At 46.4% G+C, this 22,558-nt stretch overlaps 1 protein-coding gene across 1 annotated transcript in view; it reads right to left on the bottom strand.

Annotated features, from left to right (window-relative positions):
• The window catches only part of LOC129820986 (ganglioside-induced differentiation-associated protein 2-like), a 43,300-nt gene that overhangs the window by 6,000 nt on the left and 14,742 nt on the right, over positions 1 to 22,558 (bottom strand). The window contains exons 8-12 of the mRNA XM_055878172.1: positions 15,903 to 16,053; positions 15,069 to 15,145; positions 6,616 to 6,692; positions 6,350 to 6,489; positions 1,557 to 1,611 (exon numbers count right to left, since the gene is read on the bottom strand). Coding sequence (XP_055734147.1) covers positions 1,557 to 1,611; positions 6,350 to 6,489; positions 6,616 to 6,692; positions 15,069 to 15,145; positions 15,903 to 16,053 — 500 coding nt within the window. The remainder of the gene's footprint in view (positions 1 to 1,556; positions 1,612 to 6,349; positions 6,490 to 6,615; positions 6,693 to 15,068; positions 15,146 to 15,902; positions 16,054 to 22,558) is intronic.

Raw genomic sequence — 22,558 nt, 5'->3', positions numbered from 1 at the left:
ACAATAACCCATAATGACAAAGCGAAAACTGGTTTAACATAAATACCTTATTTACATAAGTATTCAGACCCTTTGCTATGAGACTCGAAATTGAGCTCAGGTGCGTCCTGTTTCCATTGATCATCTTTGAGATGTTTCTACAAGTTGATTGGAATCTACCTGTAAATTCAAATGACTGGACATGATTTGAAAAGACACGCACCTGTCTATATAAGGTCCCACAGTTGATAGTGCATGTCAGAGCAATAACCAAGCCATGAGGTCGAAGGAATTGTCTGTAGAGCTCCGAGACAGGATCGTGTCGAGGCACAGATCTGGGGAAGAGTACCAAAACATTTCTGCAGCATTGAAGGTCCCCAAGAACACTGTGGCCTCCCTCATTCTTAAATGGAAGAAGTTTGGAACCACCAAGACTCTTCCAAGAGCTGGTCGCCCGGCCAAACGGAGAAATTGGAGAAGGGCCTTGGTCAGGAAGGTGACCACGAACCCGATGGTCACTCTGACAGAGTTCCAGAGTTCCTCTGTGAAGACGGGAGAACCTTCCAGAAGGACAACCATCTCTGCAGCACTTCACCAATCAGGCCTTTATGGTAGAGTGGCCAGACGGAAGCCACTCCTCAGTAGGGCACATGACAGCCCGCTTGGAGTTTGCCAAAAGGCACCTTAAAGGACTCTCAGACAATGAGAAGCAAGATTCTCTGCTCTGATGAAACCAAGATTGAACTCTTTGGCCTCAATGCCATGCGTCACATCTGGAAGAAACCTGGCACCATCCCGACGATGAAGCACGGCGGTGGCAGCATCATGCTGTGGGGATGTTTTCAGTGGCAGGGACTGGGAGACCAGTCAGGATCGAGGGAAAGATGAAAAGAGCAAAATACAGAGAGATCCGTGATGAAAACCTGCTCCAGAGTGCTCAGGACCTCAGAATGGGGCGAAGGTTCACTTCCCAACAGGACAACGACCCTAAGCACACAGCCAAGACAACGCAGGAGTTACTTCGGGACAAGTCTCTGAATGTCCTTGAGTGGCCCAGCCAAAGCCCGGACTTGAACCCGATCGAACATCTCTGGAGACCTGAAAATAACGGTACAGTGACTCACCCCATCTAACCTGACAGAGCTTGAGAGGATCAGCAGAGAATGGGAGAAACTCCCCAAATACAGGTCTGCCAAGCTTGTAGTGTCATACCCAAAAATACTTGAGGCTGTAATCACTGCCAACGGTGCTTCAACAAAGTACTGAGTATAGGGTCTGAATACTTAAGCAAATGTGATATTTCAGTTAAACTTTTTATACATTAGCAAAAATGTCTAAAAACCTATTATGCTTTGTCATTATGTGACATTGTGTGTAGATTGATGAGGGAAAAAAACGATTTAATACATTTTAAAATAAGGCTGTAACGTAACAAAATGTGGAAAAAGTCAAAGGGTCTGAATACTTTCCGAATGCACTGTAAATAATTTTACAGCAATGCCTTTTATACACACAGTAGTATAAATACATACAACAGAGTTTGGGGGAAGCAGAAAAAGGCAGGTACTGTACTTTACCTTGGAGCGAAATGAGGGGTGTACAAAGTAGAAAGCCCTCAAGTTCTTCTTAAACCTAGAATATAAAACAAAGCAAAAAACATCAACGACATAAAATACAATTTTATTTTTCACATACACATGGTTAGCAGATGTAATGCGAGTGTAGCAAAATGCTTGTGCGTCTAGTTCCGACAGTGAAGTAATATCTAACAATTCCACAACAAATACCTAACACACACAAATCTAAGTAAAGGGATGGAGTAAGAATATGAACATATAAATATATGGATGAGCGACGACCGATGGGCATAGGGCAAGATGCAACAGAATAAAGTATATACATATGAGATGAGTAATGCAAGATATGTAAACATTATTAAAGTGGCATTATTAAAGTGACTAGTGATCCATTTAATAAAGTGGCCAATGACTTTGAGTTTGTATGTAGGCAGAAGCCCCTCTGTGCTAGTGATGGCTGTTTAACAGTCTGATGGCTTTGAGATTGAAAAACAGCTTCTATCTCTAGGTCCCAGCTTTGATGCACCTGCACTGACCTCGCCTTCTGGATGGTAGCGTGGTGAACAGGCAGTGGCTTGGGTGGATGTTGTTCTTTTTGGCCTTCCTGTGACATCGGATGCTGTAAATGTCCTGGAGGGCAGGTAGTTCGCCCACGGTGATGCGTTGTGCAGACCGCACCCTCTGGGTGGTGCAGTTGTCATACCAGGTGGTATTGCAGCACAAAGGATGCTCTCAATTGTGCATCTGAAAAAGTTTGTGAGGATATCAGGTGACAAGCCAAATTTCTTTAGCCTCCTGAGATTGAAGAGGCGCTGTTGCGCATTCTTCACCACACTGTCTGTGTGGGTGGACCATTTCAGTTTGTCAGTGATGTGTATGCCGAGGAACTTAAAAAATAAAATAAAAACTTTCCACCTTCTCCACTACTGTCCCGTCGATGTGGACAGGGGGGTGCTCCCTCTGCTGTTTCCTGAAGTCCACGGTCATCTCCTTTGTTTTGTTGACATTGAGGAGCGAGAGGTTGTTTTCCTGACACCACACTCAGAGTGCTCTCACCTCATCCTCGTTGGTTGTCTCGTCGTCGTTGATGGTAATCAAGCCCACTACTGTTGTGTCACCTGTAAACTTGATGATTGAGTTGGAGGTGTGCATGGCCATGCAGTCATGGGTGAACAGGGAGTACAGGAGGGGGCTGAACACACACCCTTGTGGGGCCCCAGTGTTGAGGATCAGTGAAGTGGAGGTGATGTTTCCTACCTTCACCACCTGGCGGCCACCAGTCAGAAAGTTCAGAACCCAAATGCACAGGGCGGGGTTGAGACCCAGGTCCTCAAGCTTAATGATGAGCTTGGAGGGTACAATGGTGTTGAATGCTGACCTGTAGTCGATGAACATTGGGTGGCAGGTAAGGTGGAGGTGATATGATCCTCGATTAGTCTTTCAAAGCACTTCATGATGACAGAAGTGAGTGCTTTGGGGCGATAGTCATTTAGTTCAGTTAGCTTTGCCTTCTTGGGTGCAGAAACAATGGTGGCCATCTTGAAGCATGTGGGGACAGCAGACTGGGATAGGGAGAGATTGAATTTGTCCGTAAACACACCAGCCAGTTGGTCTGCGCATGATCTGAGGACGCAGCTAGGGATGCCGTCTGGGCCAGCAGCCTTGCGAGGGTTAACACTTTTAAATGTCTTACTCAGGTCGGCCATGGAGAAGGAGAGAGAGGGCCCACAGTCCTTGGTAGCGGCCATGTTGGTGGCACTGTATTATCCTCAAAGCGGGCAAAGAAGGTGTTTAGTTTGTCTGGAAGCAAGACATCGGTGTCTGTGACGTGGCTGGTGTTCTTTTTGTAATCCTTAATTGTCTGTAGACCCTGTCACATACATATTGTGTCTGAGCCCTTGAATTGCGACTCCACTTTGTCCCTATACCGAAATGTTGCTTGTTTGATTGCCTTGTGGAGGGAATAACTACACTGTTTATATTCAGCCATATTCCTAGTCATCTTCCCATGGTTAAATGCAGTGGTTCGCACTTTCAGTTTTGCGCGAATGCCACCATCTATCCACTGTTTCTGGTTCGGGTAGGTTTTAATAGTCACAGTGGGTACCACATATCCAATGCACTTCCTTATAAACTCACTCACCGAATCAGCGTATAAATTGATGTTATTCTCGGAGGCTGCCCGGAACTACAGAATGAATTCACTGACACATCACCATTGGCTAGCATGTTACATAGTCGTCATTATTATTCTAACGATGACTTATATTTGTGCTTATTGAGAAAAAAAACAGCAACATAAAACATGTAAATATGTCTGGAAATAAGAGTGCATTTTTACAAAACAGACAAACGTCCATGAAACTGCTCCAAATGTAGCAGTTTTCTCAGACCAAGGCACATGGTACTGCCCCCCCTCCACAAATTTTTTTTTTGCCCCAAGGCATCCAAGAGCACAGAAACCTGCACACACAGAAACACACAACCCTCTACCCTTTCCCACGCCATGGACTACCGATGTATTTGCAATAGCAATACCCTAAACCTGCCTATGTAAACTACCATGTAATTACATGGTTTTAGTCCCATTTCATATAATGTGGAACAAACCCATCATCTTTTGGAAGTACATTGTGTTCACAGTAACCACCCACAGCCAGTGCAGGCTTATAGGGCACTTGAGAAAACCGCACCAAGCAAATAACCATTTAACCAGTTTCATCAGTGACCTAGAAGACACCACAGGAGACCTAGAAGACACCACAGGAGACCTAGAAGACACCACAGGAGACCTAGAAGACACCACAGGAGACCTAGAAGACACCACAGGAGACCTAGAAGACACCACAGGAGACCTAGAAGACACCACAGGAGACCTAGAAGACACCACAGGAGACCTAGAAGACACCACAGGAGACCTAGAAGACACCACAGGAGACCTAGAAGACACCACAGGAGACCTAGAAGACACCACAGGAGACCTAGAAGACACCACAGGAGACCTAGAAGACACCACAGGAGACCTAGAAGACACCACAGGAGACCTAGAAGACACCACAGGAGACCTAGAAGACACCACAGGAGACCTAGAAGACACCACAGGAGACCTAGAAGACACCACAGGAGACCTAGAAGACACCACAGGAGACCTAGAAGACACCACAGGAGACCTAGAAGACACCACAGGAGACCTAGAAGACACCACAGGAAGGTAGAATATGGCCTTGTTTGGGCCTGGGACAATCCTTAAAGGCCAAATTCTGACCCATCTGTCTCCATAGTGGAACAGCCTTTCACTCCCTCATCTCCCCTGCCAGACAGGTTCTTGAGGGTCTCTTCTTGGGTCTAGACCTAGGGAAAGAATAGTCATTTCCAAAACAGATCTCTGCTAAGTCCAAAAGCCAACTCTAAAGAGATGACCAAAACAGAGTTCCTAATGTAGTCTGTCCTTTTTATTGGTCTAGAGCAGGGTTTCCCAAACTCGGTTCTGGGGCCCCCTCTGGGTGCACATTTAGTTTTTTGCCCTAACACTACACAGCTGATTCAAATGACCAACTCATCATCAAGCTTCAAATATTTCAATCAGCTGTGTAATGCTAGGACAAAACCAAAAAACTTGCACCCAGAGGGGGCCCCAGGACAAAGTTTGGGAAACCCTGGTCTAGAGCATTCTCTTACGGGGGCCGCAGGGATTCTCTCATGGGGATCACAGCTTGCTCATCACAATGCTTGGGAAAAGAAGTCAGCGGTGCCAAGAGCTAACAAACATGTTATTATTGGTGTAAACTCAGTTGATCTACTAATAAGTGAGATGACTTTCCGTTAGATCATAGGAACACTAGATAAAACCCCCAACAGATTTTTCAATGACTACAAAAACTAGCTTCAAAGACTAATCTCCGTTGTCACAAAAGAAGAAGTTATGTGGTATGTCCAGAGGCTGACAGTCAATATCTCCCTCTAGATTTCTCAGAATGACTGGGTGAAACTGCCCACTGCTGAGGAGATAGTGTGGGTGTGAGTGGTGCTGCCTTATCTACGGCTATAGGGTTGAGGGTGAGAAGCCATCTGGTATTCATTGGCAGTATGTGGTTTTCAGCTCCAGTCCAGTGTGATGGTGTGAGTAGACAAAGAATTTTTTTCCGTGGTTGACTCAAATAGAGGCACGCAAGGTCAGAGTTGTATAGTGTTGTGTAGTGTTGACATAGTGCTCAGTGTATGGTGCTTTTCTTAGTCTTGACACAGAGGAAGCGAGATTTATTTTAAGTCACACAGAGCCTGATGCCGTTTTCTTCAATTGCACATGAAGTTCACTCATGGCTGATTGTTGTCTGCAACAGGCTGTTTGTTCAGTGAAGGTTGTAGCGCTGGCAGGAAATGGTAATGCTTTCGTAATGTTAGCGTCTCTGATTTGAGGCGCCTCACTGCCAATGCTTTCTGGGAACCTTCTCCGAGCTCCTTGGCAGTGTGAACAATATATTTGGATGCTATACAAAAAGGTGATAAACCAGCACTGGTCAATGAAACGAAACTGCGGTCTTACTGGAGGATGAGCCAACTGTACTCTCTAAAGAACAAACTACAACTGACAGCTCATAGAGCCAATAACAATTTCATGGTAAAACCTCATTCATGGAAAGGACTTGCTGAAGACCAGTTTCATCTTACGCGTTCAGATTTGAGTCGCACATCGTATCTGGTAACAAACAGTGTAATTGTCTCTATAGACTTCAGTTAATCTAGCTCTCTCTCGCCTCACTAAACCAATAAAACGCATGGTGTATGTGTCTTACTTGGCATCTACAATCTCGTTGAGCTTCTTAAGGAATTCAGAGTCCAGACGGTTGTGTTCTCCAGTCAGAGTGTGGAAGTAAACCATCACATACTCCTTCACTGTGATGTGGTCCATGACATGGATGAAGTACAGCAGGGCCTGCAGTGGAGACACACATGGAGGAGCGGTCAAGGCTTTCACAAAGAGCAACAACATTCATCTGTATTCTATTGCACCACTAAAACTGTAACGTTCATGATCTTGCCTGCGAATGAGGCCTGGTACCTTTTCCATGTCGATGAGGGTCACAGGAATATTTCTGCCAACAAGAACCATCACCGTCCTGCCACACATGTCAACACCTGTGGGAACACACACACACACGTCAACACCTGTGGGAACACACACACACACGTCAACACCTGTGGGAACACACACACACACGTCAACACCTGTGGGAACACACACACACACACACGTCAACACCTGTGGGAACACACACACACACACACGTCAACACCTGTGGGAACACACACACACACACACGTCAACACCTGTGGGAACACACACACACACACACGTCAACACCTGTGGGAACACACACACACACACACGTCAACACCTGTGGGAACACACACACACACACACGTCAACACCTGTGGGAACACACACACACACACACGTCAACACCTGTGGGAACACACACACACGTCAACACCTGTGGGAACACACACACACACACACGTCAACACCTGTGGGAACACACACACACACACACGTCAACACCTGTGGGAACACACACACACACACACGTCAACACCTGTGGGAACACACACACACACACACGTCAACACCTGTGGGAACACACACACACACACACGTCAACACCTGTGGGAACACACACACACACACACGTCAACACCTGTGGGAACACACACACACACACACGTCAACACCTGTGGGAACACACACACACACACACGTCAACACCTGTGGGAACACACACACACACGTCAACACCTGTGGGAACACACACACACACGTCAACACCTGTGGGAACACACACACACACGTCAACACCTGTGGGAACACACACACACACGTCAACACCTGTGGGAACACACACACACACGTCAACACCTGTGGGAACACACACACACACGTCAACACCTGTGGGAACACACACACACACGTCAACACCTGTGGGAACACACACACACACGTCAACACCTGTGGGAACACACACACACACGTCAACACCTGTGGGAACACACACACACACGTCAACACCTGTGGGAACACACACACACGTCAACACCTGTGGGAACACACACACACGTCAACACCTGTGGGAACACACACACACGTCAACACCTGTGGGAACACACACACACGTCAACACCTGTGGGAACACACACACACGTCAACACCTGTGGGAACACACACACACGTCAACACCTGTGGGAACACACACACACGTCAACACCTGTGGGAACACACACACACGTCAACACCTGTGGGAACACACACACACGTCAACACCTGTGGGAACACACACACACGTCAACACCTGTGGGAACACACACACACGTCAACACCTGTGGGAACACACACACACGTCAACACCTGTGGGAACACACACACACGTCAACACCTGTGGGAACACACACACACGTCAACACCTGTGGGAACACACACACACGTCAACACCTGTGGGAACACACACACACGTCAACACCTGTGGGAACACACACACACGTCAACACCTGTGGGAACACACACACACGTCAACACCTGTGGGAACACACACACACGTCAACACCTGTGGGAACACACACACACGTCAACACCTGTGGGAACACACACACACGTCAACACCTGTGGGAACACACACACACGTCAACACCTGTGGGAACACACACACACGTCAACACCTGTGGGAACACACACACACGTCAACACCTGTGGGAACACACACACACACACGTCAACACCTGTGGGAACACACACACACACACGTCAACACCTGTGGGAACACACACACACACACGTCAACACCTGTGGGAACACACACACACACACGTCAACACCTGTGGGAACACACACACACACACGTCAACACCTGTGGGAACACACACACACACACACGTCAACACCTGTGGGAACACACACACACACACACGTCAACACCTGTGGGAACACACACACACACACGTCAACACCTGTGGGAACACACACACACACACGTCAACACCTGTGGGAACACACACACACACACGTCAACACCTGTGGGAACACACACACACACACACGTCAACACCTGTGGGAACACACACACACACACACGTCAACACCTGTGGGAACACACACACACACACACACGTCAACACCTGTGGGAACACACACACACACACACGTCAACACCTGTGGGAACACACACACACACGTCAACACCTGTGGGAACACACACACACACGTCAACACCTGTGGGAACACACACACACACGTCAACACCTGTGGGAACACACACACGTCAACACCTGTGGGAACACACACACGTCAACACCTGTGGGAACACACACACGTCAACACCTGTGGGAACACACACACGTCAACACCTGTGGGAACACACACACGTCAACACCTGTGGGAACACACACACGTCAACACCTGTGGGAACACACACACGTCAACACCTGTGGGAACACACACACACACGTCAACACCTGTGGGAACACACACACACGTCAACACCTGTGGGAACACACACACACGTCAACACCTGTGGGAACACACACACACGTCAACACCTGTGGGAACACACACACACGTCAACACCTGTGGGAACACACACACACGTCAACACCTGTGGGAACACACACACACGTCAACACCTGTGGGAACACACACACACGTCAACACCTGTGGGAACACACACACACGTCAACACCTGTGGGAACACACACACACGTCAACACCTGTGGGAACACACACACACGTCAACACCTGTGGGAACACACACACACGTCAACACCTGTGGGAACACACACACACGTCAACACCTGTGGGAACACACACACACGTCAACACCTGTGGGAACACACACACACACACGTCAACACCTGTGGGAACACACACACACACACGTCAACACCTGTGGGAACACACACACACACACGTCAACACCTGTGGGAACACACACACACACACGTCAACACCTGTGGGAACACACACACACACACGTCAACACCTGTGGGAACACACACACACACACACGTCAACACCTGTGGGAACACACACACACACACACGTCAACACCTGTGGGAACACACACACACACACGTCAACACCTGTGGGAACACACACACACACACGTCAACACCTGTGGGAACACACACACACACACGTCAACACCTGTGGGAACACACACACACACACACGTCAACACCTGTGGGAACACACACACACACACACGTCAACACCTGTGGGAACACACACACACACACACACGTCAACACCTGTGGGAACACACACACACACACACACGTCAACACCTGTGGGAACACACACACACACGTCAACACCTGTGGGAACACACACACACACGTCAACACCTGTGGGAACACACACACACACGTCAACACCTGTGGGAACACACACACGTCAACACCTGTGGGAACACACACACGTCAACACCTGTGGGAACACACACACGTCAACACCTGTGGGAACACACACACGTCAACACCTGTGGGAACACACACACGTCAACACCTGTGGGAACACACACACGTCAACACCTGTGGGAACACACACACGTCAACACCTGTGGGAACACACACACACACGTCAACACCTGTGGGAACACACACACACACGTCAACACCTGTGGGAACACACACACACACGTCAACACCTGTGGGAACACACACACACACACACACGTCAACACCTGTGGGAACACACACACACACAAACACCTGTGGGAACACACACACACACAAACACCTGTGGGAACACACACACACACAAACACCTGTGGGAACACACACACACACAAACACCTGTGGGAACACACACACACACAAACACCTGTGGGAACACACACACACACGTCAACACCTGTGGGAACACACACACACACGTCAACACCTGTGGGAACACACACACACACGTCAACACCTGTGGGAACACACAGACACACACGTCAACACCTGTGGGAACACACAGACACACACGTCAACACCTGTGGGAACACACAGACACACACGTCAACACCTGTGGGAACACACAGACACACACGTCAACACCTGTGGGAACACACACACACACACGTCAACACCTGTGGGAACACACACACACACACGTCAACACCTGTGGGAACACACACACACACACACACGTCAACACCTGTGGGAACACACACACACGTCAACACCTGTGGGAACACACACACGTCAACACCTGTGGGAACACACACACACACACACACGTCAACACCTGTGGGAACACACACACACACGTCAACACCTGTGGGAACACACACACACACACACACGTCAACACCTGTGGGAACACACAGACACACACGTCAACACCTGTGGGAACACACAGACACACACGTCAACACCTGTGGGAACACACAGACACACACGTCAACACCTGTGGGAACACACAGACACACACGTCAACACCTGTGGGAACACACAGACACACACGTCAACACCTGTGGGAACACACAGACACACACGTCAACACCTGTGGGAACACACAGACACACACGTCAACACCTGTGGGAACACACAGACACACACGTCAACACCTGTGGGAACACACAGACACACACGTCAACACCTGTGGGAACACACAGACACACACGTCAACACCTGTGGGAACACACAGACACACACGTCAACACCTGTGGGAACACACAGACACACACGTCAACACCTGTGGGAACACACAGACACACACGTCAACACCTGTGGGAACACACAGACACACACGTCAACACCTGTGGGAACACACAGACACACACGTCAACACCTGTGGGAACACACAGACACACACGTCAACACCTGTGGGAACACACAGACACACACGTCAACACCTGTGGGAACACACAGACACACACGTCAACACCTGTGGGAACACACAGACACACACGTCAACACCTGTGGGAACACACAGACACACACGTCAACACCTGTGGGAACACACAGACACACACGTCAACACCTGTGGGAACACACAGACACACACGTCAACACCTGTGGGAACACACAGACACACACGTCAACACCTGTGGGAACACACAGACACACACGTCAACACCTGTGGGAACACACAGACACACACGTCAACACCTGTGGGAACACACAGACACACACGTCAACACCTGTGGGAACACACAGACACACACGTCAACACCTGTGGGAACACACAGACACACACGTCAACACCTGTGGGAACACACAGACACACACGTCAACACCTGTGGGAACACACAGACACACACGTCAACACCTGTGGGAACACACAGACACACACGTCAACACCTGTGGGAACACACAGACACACACGTCAACACCTGTGGGAACACACAGACACACACGTCAACACCTGTGGGAACACACAGACACACACGTCAACACCTGTGGGAACACACAGACACACACGTCAACACCTGTGGGAACACACAGACACACACGTCAACACCTGTGGGAACACACAGACACACACGTCAACACCTGTGGGAACACACAGACACACACGTCAACACCTGTGGGAACACACAGACACACACGTCAACACCTGTGGGAACACACAGACACACACGTCAACACCTGTGGGAACACACAGACACACACGTCAACACCTGTGGGAACACACAGACACACACGTCAACACCTGTGGGAACACACAGACACACACGTCAACACCTGTGGGAACACACAGACACACACGTCAACACCTGTGGGAACACACAGACACACACGTCAACACCTGTGGGAACACACACACACACACACGTCAACACCTGTGGGAACACACACACACACACGTCAACACCTGTGGGAACACACAGACACACACGTCAACACCTGTGGGAACACACACACACGTCAACACCTGTGGGAACACACACACACGTCAACACCTGTGGGAACACACACACACGTCAACACCTGTGGGAACGCACACACACACGTCAACACCTGTGGGAACGCACACACACACACACACACGTCAACACCTGTGGGAACGCACACACACACACACACACGTCAACACCTGTGGGAACGCACACACACACACACACACGTCAACACCTGTGGGAACGCACACACACACACACACACACACACACACACGTCAACACCTGTGGGAACACACACACACACACACACGTCAACACCTGTGGGAACACACACACACGTCAACACCTGTGGGAACACACACACACACACGTCAACACCTGTGGGAACACACACACACACACGTCAACACCTGTGGGAACACACACACACACGTCAACACCTGTGGGAACGCACACACACACACACACACACACACGTCAACACCTGTGGGAACGCACACACACACACACGTCAACACCTGTGGGAACGCACACACACACACACACGTCAACACCTGTGGGAACGCACACACACACACACACGTCAACACCTGTGGGAACGCACACACACACACACACGTCAACACCTGTGGGAACACACACACACGTCAACACCTGTGGGAACACACACACACGTCAACACCTGTGGGAACACACACACACGTCAACACCTGTGGGAACACACACGTCAACACCTGTGGGAACACACACGTCAACACCTGTGGGAACACACACGTCAACACCTGTGGGAACACACACGTCAACACCTGTGGGAACACACACACACACACGTCAACACCTGTGGGAACACACACACACACGTCAACACCTGTGGGAACACACACACACACACGTCAACACCTGTGGGAACACACACACACACACGTCAACACCTGTGGGAACACACACACACACACGTCAACACCTGTGGGAACACACACACACACACGTCAACACCTGTGGGAACACACACACCAACACCTGTGGGAACACACACACCAACACCTGTGGGAACACACACACCAACACCTGTGGGAACACACACACCAACACCTGTGGGAACACACACACCAACACCTGTGGGAACACACACACCAACACCTGTGGGAACACACACACCAACACCTGTGGGAACACACACACCAACACCTGTGGGAACACACACACACGTCAACACCTGTGGGAACACACACACACACACGTCAACACCTGTGGGAACACACACACACACACGTCAACACCTGTGGGAACACACACACACACACGTCAACACCTGTGGGAACACACACACACACACGTCAACACCTGTGGGAACACACACACACACACGTCAACACCTGTGGGAACACACACACACACACGTCAACACCTGTGGGAACACACACACACACACGTCAACACCTGTGGGAACACACACACACGTCAACACCTGTGGGAACACACACACACACACGTCAACACCTGTGGGAACACACACACACACACGTCAACACCTGTGGGAACACACACACACACTCACACACATGGCCCAGTGGCCTGCCAGTGTTACTACACTGCCTCCTAGAGGAGACATGGGACAATTACACTCACTGAAACAGGAGGGTGTTATGAGCCCCACTTAATAAATTGCCATCGCTGAAAAATAAACACAAACGAATGAACCAAAGAACTAAATGAAACCAAATGAAAGCGTGGGAACAAAGAGAATGAGGCAAGAGACAGCGTAAGTGAAAGAGGGAGAGCAGGAGATCCTGAGTGGCACAGTGGTCTAAGGAACTGCATAGGGCTGGTCCTGGTAAGTCCCTGGATGGGAGACCAGATGCTGCTGGAAGTGGTGTTGGAGGGCCAGTAGGAGGCACTCTTTCCTCTGGTCTAAAAAATATCCCAATGCCCCAGGGCAGTGATTGGGGACACTGTCCTGTGTAGGGTGCCGTCTTTCAGATGGGACGTTAAACGGGTGTCCTGACTGAGGTCATTAAAGATCCCATAGCACTTATCGTAAGAGTAGGGGTGTTAACTTCCGTGTCCTGGCTAAATTCCCAAGCTGTCCTTCATACCATCACGGTCAAATAATCATCCCCAGCTTACGATTGGCTCATTCATCCCCTGTAACTATTCCCCAGGTCGTTGCTGTAAATGAGAACGTGTTCTCAGTCAACTTTTCTGGTAAAATAACGGTAAAAAAAATATATACATCAGTGCTAGAGGTGTCACTACAGACCCTGGTTCAATCCTAGGCTGTATCACAACCGGCCGAGATTGGGAGTGCCATACAGCGGCGCACAATTGGCCCAGTGCCATCCGGGTTTGGCCGGGGTAGGCCGTCATTGTAAATAAGAATTTGTTCTGAACTGACTTGCCGAGTTAAATAAAGGCTCAATAAAATAAATATAAAAAGGAGAGGGAGAGAGAAAGTAAGACATCCTGCCATGACCACGGAGGCCATTTCATTACTGGCCATTTTTAATCCTGATAACAAAAAATTAGAAAACGTATTATCTCCCCTTGATGAGCTGGGAAAAAGATTTCCATCTCCAACACACTAGAGATCAAACACATACAGAAAAAACACGCACAAACACACACTCTCCCAACTCACCAGTTTGATATAAGGCTTTCAGTGCTGCTATGTCAGACAAGTCCTCTGCCCTGGCTCGACATAACCAGCGGTTATAACTGCGACAACAGGAGAGGTTATAACACATTATGTCAACACTCAGTATTGTACTGGCTTAGGGTGTACTGTAAATGTTGGTAAATCTAGGGTATAGGATGCATACCCTAAAGACCAATGTATCAAAATAAAATAAGATACTTTTTCAAAGTATTGTATTTAATTAAAATACATGTGTTTTCTATTTTAAAATACATTTGCAAGTATTTCAAGTAGCTGGCTGAACAGAAACAACATTCTCAGTAACAGTTACAAAAACGTCTTACTTGCTATGACTGTGATATGTTGTTGTTCCTCTACCTTCGTTGAATGCACTGTCACTCTGGATAAGAGTGTCTGCTAAATGACCAAAATGTACATGTGAAAATGAACAACTGCAAAGCACACTGGGTATTGCCATTGGCCTTGTTTCGAGGGTAGCTCATTAGAATTCTCCTCAGCATACTTTTCATTTTTACATATACATTTTGTAATTTAGCAGACACTCGTATTACTCCAGTGCCATCAGACTTTTGATACCAATGTAGGGTGAAAGGGGGCCATACAATTGTGAACCGCTATAAAATAAATGGAATAGAATTGTATTTTGAAAATACAAATTACAGCTTTCGAAAGTATCTTGTTACATAATACATTGGAGTGTAGTTCAGCTCAGTGAAATACAACATACAAAACACTCAGAAGTATTTCAAATACGTATTTCAAATACATGTAACAGAAATACTGCCCATCTCTGTTTACAAGTTGTGTTAGACTCACTTTCTCTGGTGCTGTTTGTGGATGGTTGCGTCAGACAGCTGGCCCTGCAGGATGAGTTTGCGCTGTTTGTCCACATCTCCCTCCATCCGGGCAAACGCATGATTCCCCACCTGGCCCAGGTCTGAGTCCAGAGTCTCCTCCTCACAGTCATCTACCCAGTACACACAGACACATCATTCTATGAAAACTACTTCCAACTCTAAAATACTTTCCCTCAATGTTGTATCAACAAATATAATCTTTCAAAGCACTGCTGTGAAAAGCCACACAAACACACAAAATAAGCATGAAACATCACACTTCACATGTTCACTGGTGGTGAAACTGGGCCGGTCTCTCCGGTATGTTTATTTAAATTGTCTAGTGTCTAGACCTTGGGCTGTCCTCCCAGACCTGAGCCATTCAGCCCAAGGCAAGAGAAGCAGCTCATCCATGGCCCCTCTGGATTAGGCAGAATATATATGTGTGTGTGTGTGTGTGTGTGTGTGTGTATTGATTCCAGTGTTTGTCATTGGGCCTAACTCACACACAGCCTGTTTGTCTTGGATCAACACCTCTGGGTCTGGAGCCCCATATGGACAAGAGTCATCAAAAAAGAGGTACACACACACAATCTTGATACGAACACAAACATACACATGGCTAAAATGAACACAAGTGGCTAAAGTACACCAGTTCAGCACTACAGTTCAGTACACAAACACATTTAAACAAAACTAAAAAAAACACCCTTACCGAAAGAGAAACATATTCAACACCCCAAAAAACAAGAGGGAGGCCATCTTGGATTCCTTTATTGAAGACATACAGTGCCTTTTGTTATGTTCCAGCCTTATTCTAAAATGTATTGTTTTTTCCCCCTCATCAATCTACACACAATACCCCATAATGACAAAGCCAAAAACAGTTTAGACATTTTTGCTAAATGTATATGCACCTGTATTTGTGGAGTTTTTCCCATCTCTGCAGATCCTCTCAAGCTCTTTCAGGTTGGATGGAGAGCGTTGCTGCACAGCTATTTTCAGGTCTCTCCAGTAGAGGTCGACCGATTAATCGGAATGGCCGATTAATTAGGGCCGATTTCGCGTTTTCATAACAATTGGAAAAATCGGTATTTTGTGGCTGATTTAAAAAAAATATATATTTTTTTTTTACACCTTTATTTAACTTGGCAAGTCAGTTAAAACCTGTTACGGCTAGACGTTCTGCTCGACAACATCCAGTGAAATTGCAGAGCGCGAAATTCAAATTAAATTATTTGAAATATTTAACTTTCATAAAATCACAAGTGCAATACACCAGAATAAAGCTTAACTTCTTGTTAATCCAGCCACCATGTCAGATTTCAAAAAAGCTTTACGGTGAAAGCAAACCATGCGATTATCTGAGGACAGCGCCCCATCATACAAACACATGAAAATCATATTTCAACCAAGCAGGTGCAACACGAAAGTCAGAAATAACGGTATAATTCATGCCTTACCTTTGAGGATCTTCTTCTGTTGGCACTCCAATATGTCCCAGAAACAACACAAATGGTAATTTTGTTCAATAAATTCCTTCTTTATGTCCCCAAAATGTCCATTTATTTGGCGCATTTGATAAAAAAATGCACCGGTTCCAACTCGCCCAACATGACTACAAATTATCTAATAAGTTACCTGTAAACTTGGTCCAAACATTTCAAACAACTTTCCTAATCCAACTTTAGGGATCCTAAAACGTAAATAATCGATAACATTTAAGACAGAATATACTGTGTTAAATAGCGGATAAAATCAAAGTGGAGCGAGCTCCAGGTCGCGCGCACCAAACAAAAGAGTCCAATTGGCTTGACACTTAGAAAGTACAGCCATACTTCTTCATTTCTCAAAGGAAAAACATCAACCAATTCCTAAAGACTGTTGACATCTAGTGGAAGCCATAGGAACTGCAACCAGGTGCCTCAAATCTAGTTTCCCATAGAAACCCAATAGAAAACTCGGTGACCTCAATTTTTTCCCCCCAGGATGGTTTGTCCTCAGGGTTTCGCCTGCCAAATAAGTTCTGTTATACTCACAGACATTATTTTAACAGTTTTAGAAACTTTAGAATGTTTTCTATCCAAATTATATGCATTTCCTAGCTTCTGGGCCTGAGTAGCAGGCAGTTTACTTTGAGCACGCTTTTCATCCGGACGTGAAAATACTGCCCCTTATCCCAAAGAGGTTATTAAGAACACATTCTTATTTTCAATGACGGCCTAGGAATGGTGGGTTAACTGCCTTGTTCAGGGGCAGAACGACAGATTTTTACCTTGTCAGCTCGGGGATTCGTTTTTGCAACCTTCCGGTTACTAGTCCAACGCTCTAACCACCTGCCTTACATTGCACTCCACAAGGAGCCTGCTAGCATTAAACGTACCTTATAAAAAACAATCAATCTTAACATAATCACTAGTTAAACTAGTAATATCATCAACCATGTGTAGTTATCTAGTGTGTCCTGCGTTGCATATAATCGATGCGGTGCCTGTTAATTTCTCATCGAATCACAGCCTACTTCGCCAAACGGGTGATGATTTGACAAGCGCATTCGCGGAAAAAGCACTGTCGTTACACCAATGTGTACCTAACCATAAACATCAATGCCTTTCTTTAAAATCAAAACACAAGTATATATTTTTAAAGCTGCATATTTAGTTCATATTGCCTGCTAACATGAATTTCTTATAACAAGGGAAATTGTGTCACTTCTCTTGCGTTCCTTGCAAGCAGTCAGGGTATATGCAGCAGTTTGGGCCGCCTGGCTCGTTGCAAACTGTGTAAAGTCCATTTATTCCTAACAAAGACCGTAATTAATTTGCCAGAATTGTACATAATTATGACATAACATTGAAGGTTGTAAAATGTAACAGCAATATTTAGACTTAGGGATGCCATCCGTTAGATAAAATACGGAACGGTTCCGTATTTCACTGAAAGAATAAACATTTAGTTTTCAAAATTAGTTTCCAGATTCGACCAAATTAATGACCAAAGGCTCATATTTCTGTGTGTTATTGTGTTATAATTAAGTCTATGATTTGATAAAGCAGTCTGACTGAGCGGTGGTAGGCAGCAGCAGGCTTGTAAGCATTCATTCAAACAGCACTTTCGTGCATTTGCCAGCAGCTCTTTGCTTTGCTTCAAGCATTGAGCTGTTTATGACTTCAAGCCTATCAACTCCCGAGATTAGGCTGGTGTAACCGATGTAAAATGGCTAGCTAGTTAGCGGGGTGCACGCTAATAAAGTTTCAAACGTCACTCGCTCTGAGACTTGGAGTAGTTGTTCCCCTTGCTCTGCAAGGGCCGCGGCTTTTGTGGAGCGATGGGTAATGATGCTTCGAGGGTGGCTGTTGTCGATGTGTTCCTGGTTCGAGCCCAGGAAGGGGCGAGGAGAGGGACGGAAGCTATACTGCTACACTGGCAATAGTCAAAGGAATATGAAAAACAAAATGGTAGAGAGAGAAATAGTCCTATAATTCCTATAATAACCTCAACCTAAAACTTCTTACCTGGGAATATTGAAGACTCATGTTAAAAGGAACCACCAGCTTTCATATGTTCTCATGTTCTGAGCAAGGAACTTAAACATTAGCTTTTTTACATGGCACATATTGCGCTTTTACTTTCTTCTCCAACACTTTGTTTTTGCATTATTTAAACCAAATTGAACATGTTTCATTATTTACTTGAGGCTAAATTGATTTGATTGATGTATTATATTAAGTTAAAATAAGTGTTCATTGTTCATTCAGTATTGTTGTAATTGTCATTATTACAAATACATTTAAAAAAAATTAAAATTAAAAATCGCACAATTAATCGGTATTGGCTTTTTTTGGTCCTCCAATAAATCGGTATTGTCGTTGAAAAATCATAAATCGGTCGACCTCTACTCTCCAGATATGTTCGTTCGAGTTCAAGTCCAGGCTCTGGCTGGGCCGCTCAAGGGCATTCAGAGACTTGTTCCGAAGCCACTCCTGTGTTGTCTTGGCTGTGTGCTTATGGTCGTTGTCTTGTTGGAGGGTGAACCTTCGCTCCCAGTCTGAGGTCCTGAGCACTCTGGAGCAGGTTTTCATCAAGGATCTCTCTGTACTTTGCTGCGTTTATCTTTCCCTTGACCCTGACTAGTCTCCCAGTCCCTGCCGTTGGAAAACATCCCCACAGCATAATGCTGCCACCACCATGCTTCACCGTAGGGATGGTGCCAGGTTTCCTCCAGATGTGATGCTTGGCATTCAGGCCAAAGAGTTCAATCTTGGTTTCATCAGACCAGAGAATCTTGTTTTAAGGTGCCCTTTGGCTTCTGTCTGGCCACCCTACCATAAAGTCCTGATTGGTGGAGTTCTGCAGAGATGGTTGTCCTTCTGGAAGGTTCTCCCATCTCCACAGCAACTTTGGAGCTCTGTCAGAGTGACCATCGGAATCTTTGTCACCTCCCTGACCAAGAACCTTCTCCCCCAATTGCTCAGTTTGGCCGGACGGCCAGCTCTAGGAAGAGTCTTGGTGGTTCCAAACTTCTTCCATTTATGAATGATGGAGGCCACTATGTTCTTCGGGACCTTCAATGCTGCAGAAATGTTTTCATACCCTTCCCCAGATCTCTGCCTCGACGAAATCCTGTCTCGGAGCTCTATGGACAATTCCTTCGACCTCATGGCTTGGTTTTTGCTCTGACATGCACTGTCAACTGTGGGACCTTATATAGACAGGTGTGTGCCTTTCCAAATCATGTCCAATCAATTGAATTTACCACAGGTGGATTCCAATCAAGTTATAGAAACATCTCAAGGATGATCAACGAAAACAGGATTCACCTGAGCTCAACTTTGAGTCTCATAGCAAAGGGTCTGAATACTTATTTACATAAGGTATTTCAGATTTTTATTTTGAATACATTTGATAACATTTCTAACAACCTGTTTTCACTTTGTCATTATGGGGTAGTGTGTGTATATTGCAGAGGAAAATGTATTTAATGCATTTTAGAATAAGGCTGTAACAATGTGGAAAAAGTCAAGGGGTCTGAATACATTCCGAAGGCACTGTATGTGCTCCTTTCTGCAGTTACTGCACCTGCTCATTGGAAAATATTAATCAACAGCAAGACATGCTTAATTTAACAATTAGATGGCTTCTAATGTCTTCCAATCTGACGTAAGATCCCTCACTCGGTATGTGTTGTGTGTGCTCGTGCGCGTTGAGGATATGACTGAGATGTTCCACTGACTCGACTATGACAGATCATCCTGCATTATTCTCCTATGTCCACTGAGTGTTTCTCCATGGACACAGAACCTAAACTAGGCAGCACTAGCTAGTTCTGTTCAGACACCAGGAACTACAGCTGCTGCACAGGACTGCTGGTGGCAGCAGGTCTATTATCACCATTTTATATTTGAGATTCTTTAAAGTAACCACCCTTTACCTTGATAGCAGCTTTGAATTCTCTCAACCAGCTTCATAGAATGCATTTCAATTAACAGGTGTGCCTTGTTAAAAGTTAATTTGTGGAATTTCTTTCCTTCCTAATGCATTTGAGCCAATCAGTTGTGCTGTGACAAGGTAGGGGGGTATACAGAAGATAGCCCTATTTGGTAAAACAAGCAAAAAACAAGCAAAAAGAAACGACAGCCCATCATTACGTTAAGACATGAAGGTCAGTCAATCCAGAAAATGTCAAGAACTTTGAACGTTTGTTCAAGTGCAGTCGCAAAAATAATCAAGCACTATGATGAAACTGGGTCTCATCAGGACCGCCATAGGACAGGAAGACCCAGAATTACCTCTGCTGCAGAGGATAAGTTCCTTAGAGTTACCAGCCCCAAATAAAATGTTTCAGAGTTCAAGTAACAGACACATCTCAACATCAACTGTTCAGAGGCTGCGTGAATCAGGCCTTCATGGTCGAATTCCTGCAAAGAAACCAATACTAAAAGGACACCAATAAGAAGAAGAGACTTGCTTGGGCCAAGAAACACGAGCAATAGACATTACACCGGTGGAAATCTGTCCTTTGGTCTGATGAGTCCAAATTGGAGATTTTATGTTCCAACCGCCATGTCTTTGTGAGACGCAGAGTAGGTGAACAGATGATCTCCACATGTGTGGTTCACACCGTGAAGCATGGAGGAGGAGTTGTGATTTGTGGGAGTGCTTTGCTGGTGACACTGTCAGTGATTTATTTAGAATTCAAGGCACACTTAATCAGCATGGCTACCACAGCATTCTGCAACGATACGCCTTCCATATGGTTTGCTCTTAGTGGGACAATCATTTGTTTTTCCAACAGGACAATGACCCAACACACCACCAGGCTGTGCAAGGGCTATTTGACCAAGAAGGAGAGTGATGGAGTGCTGCATCAGATGACCTGGACTCCACAATCACCCGACCTCAACCCAATTGAGATGGTTTGGGATGAGGTGGACCGCAGAGTGAAGGAAAAGCAAGTGCTCAGCAACAAGTGCTCAGCAACACTTTTCTGGTAACTACATGATTCCATGTGTTATTTCATAGTTTTGATGTCTTCACTATTATTCTACAATGTAGAAAATAGTAAAATAAAGAAAAATCCTTGAATAAGTAGGTGTCCAAACTTTTGACTGGTACTGTACATGGAATGGAAGTTGT

Source organism: Salvelinus fontinalis, chromosome 23 (genome assembly GCF_029448725.1).
Source record: "Salvelinus fontinalis isolate EN_2023a chromosome 23, ASM2944872v1, whole genome shotgun sequence".
Lineage (NCBI taxonomy): Eukaryota > Metazoa > Chordata > Actinopteri > Salmoniformes > Salmonidae > Salvelinus > Salvelinus fontinalis.
The sequence above is the reverse complement of the archived record's forward strand: the minus strand, read 5'-3'. Positions and strand labels throughout refer to the sequence as shown.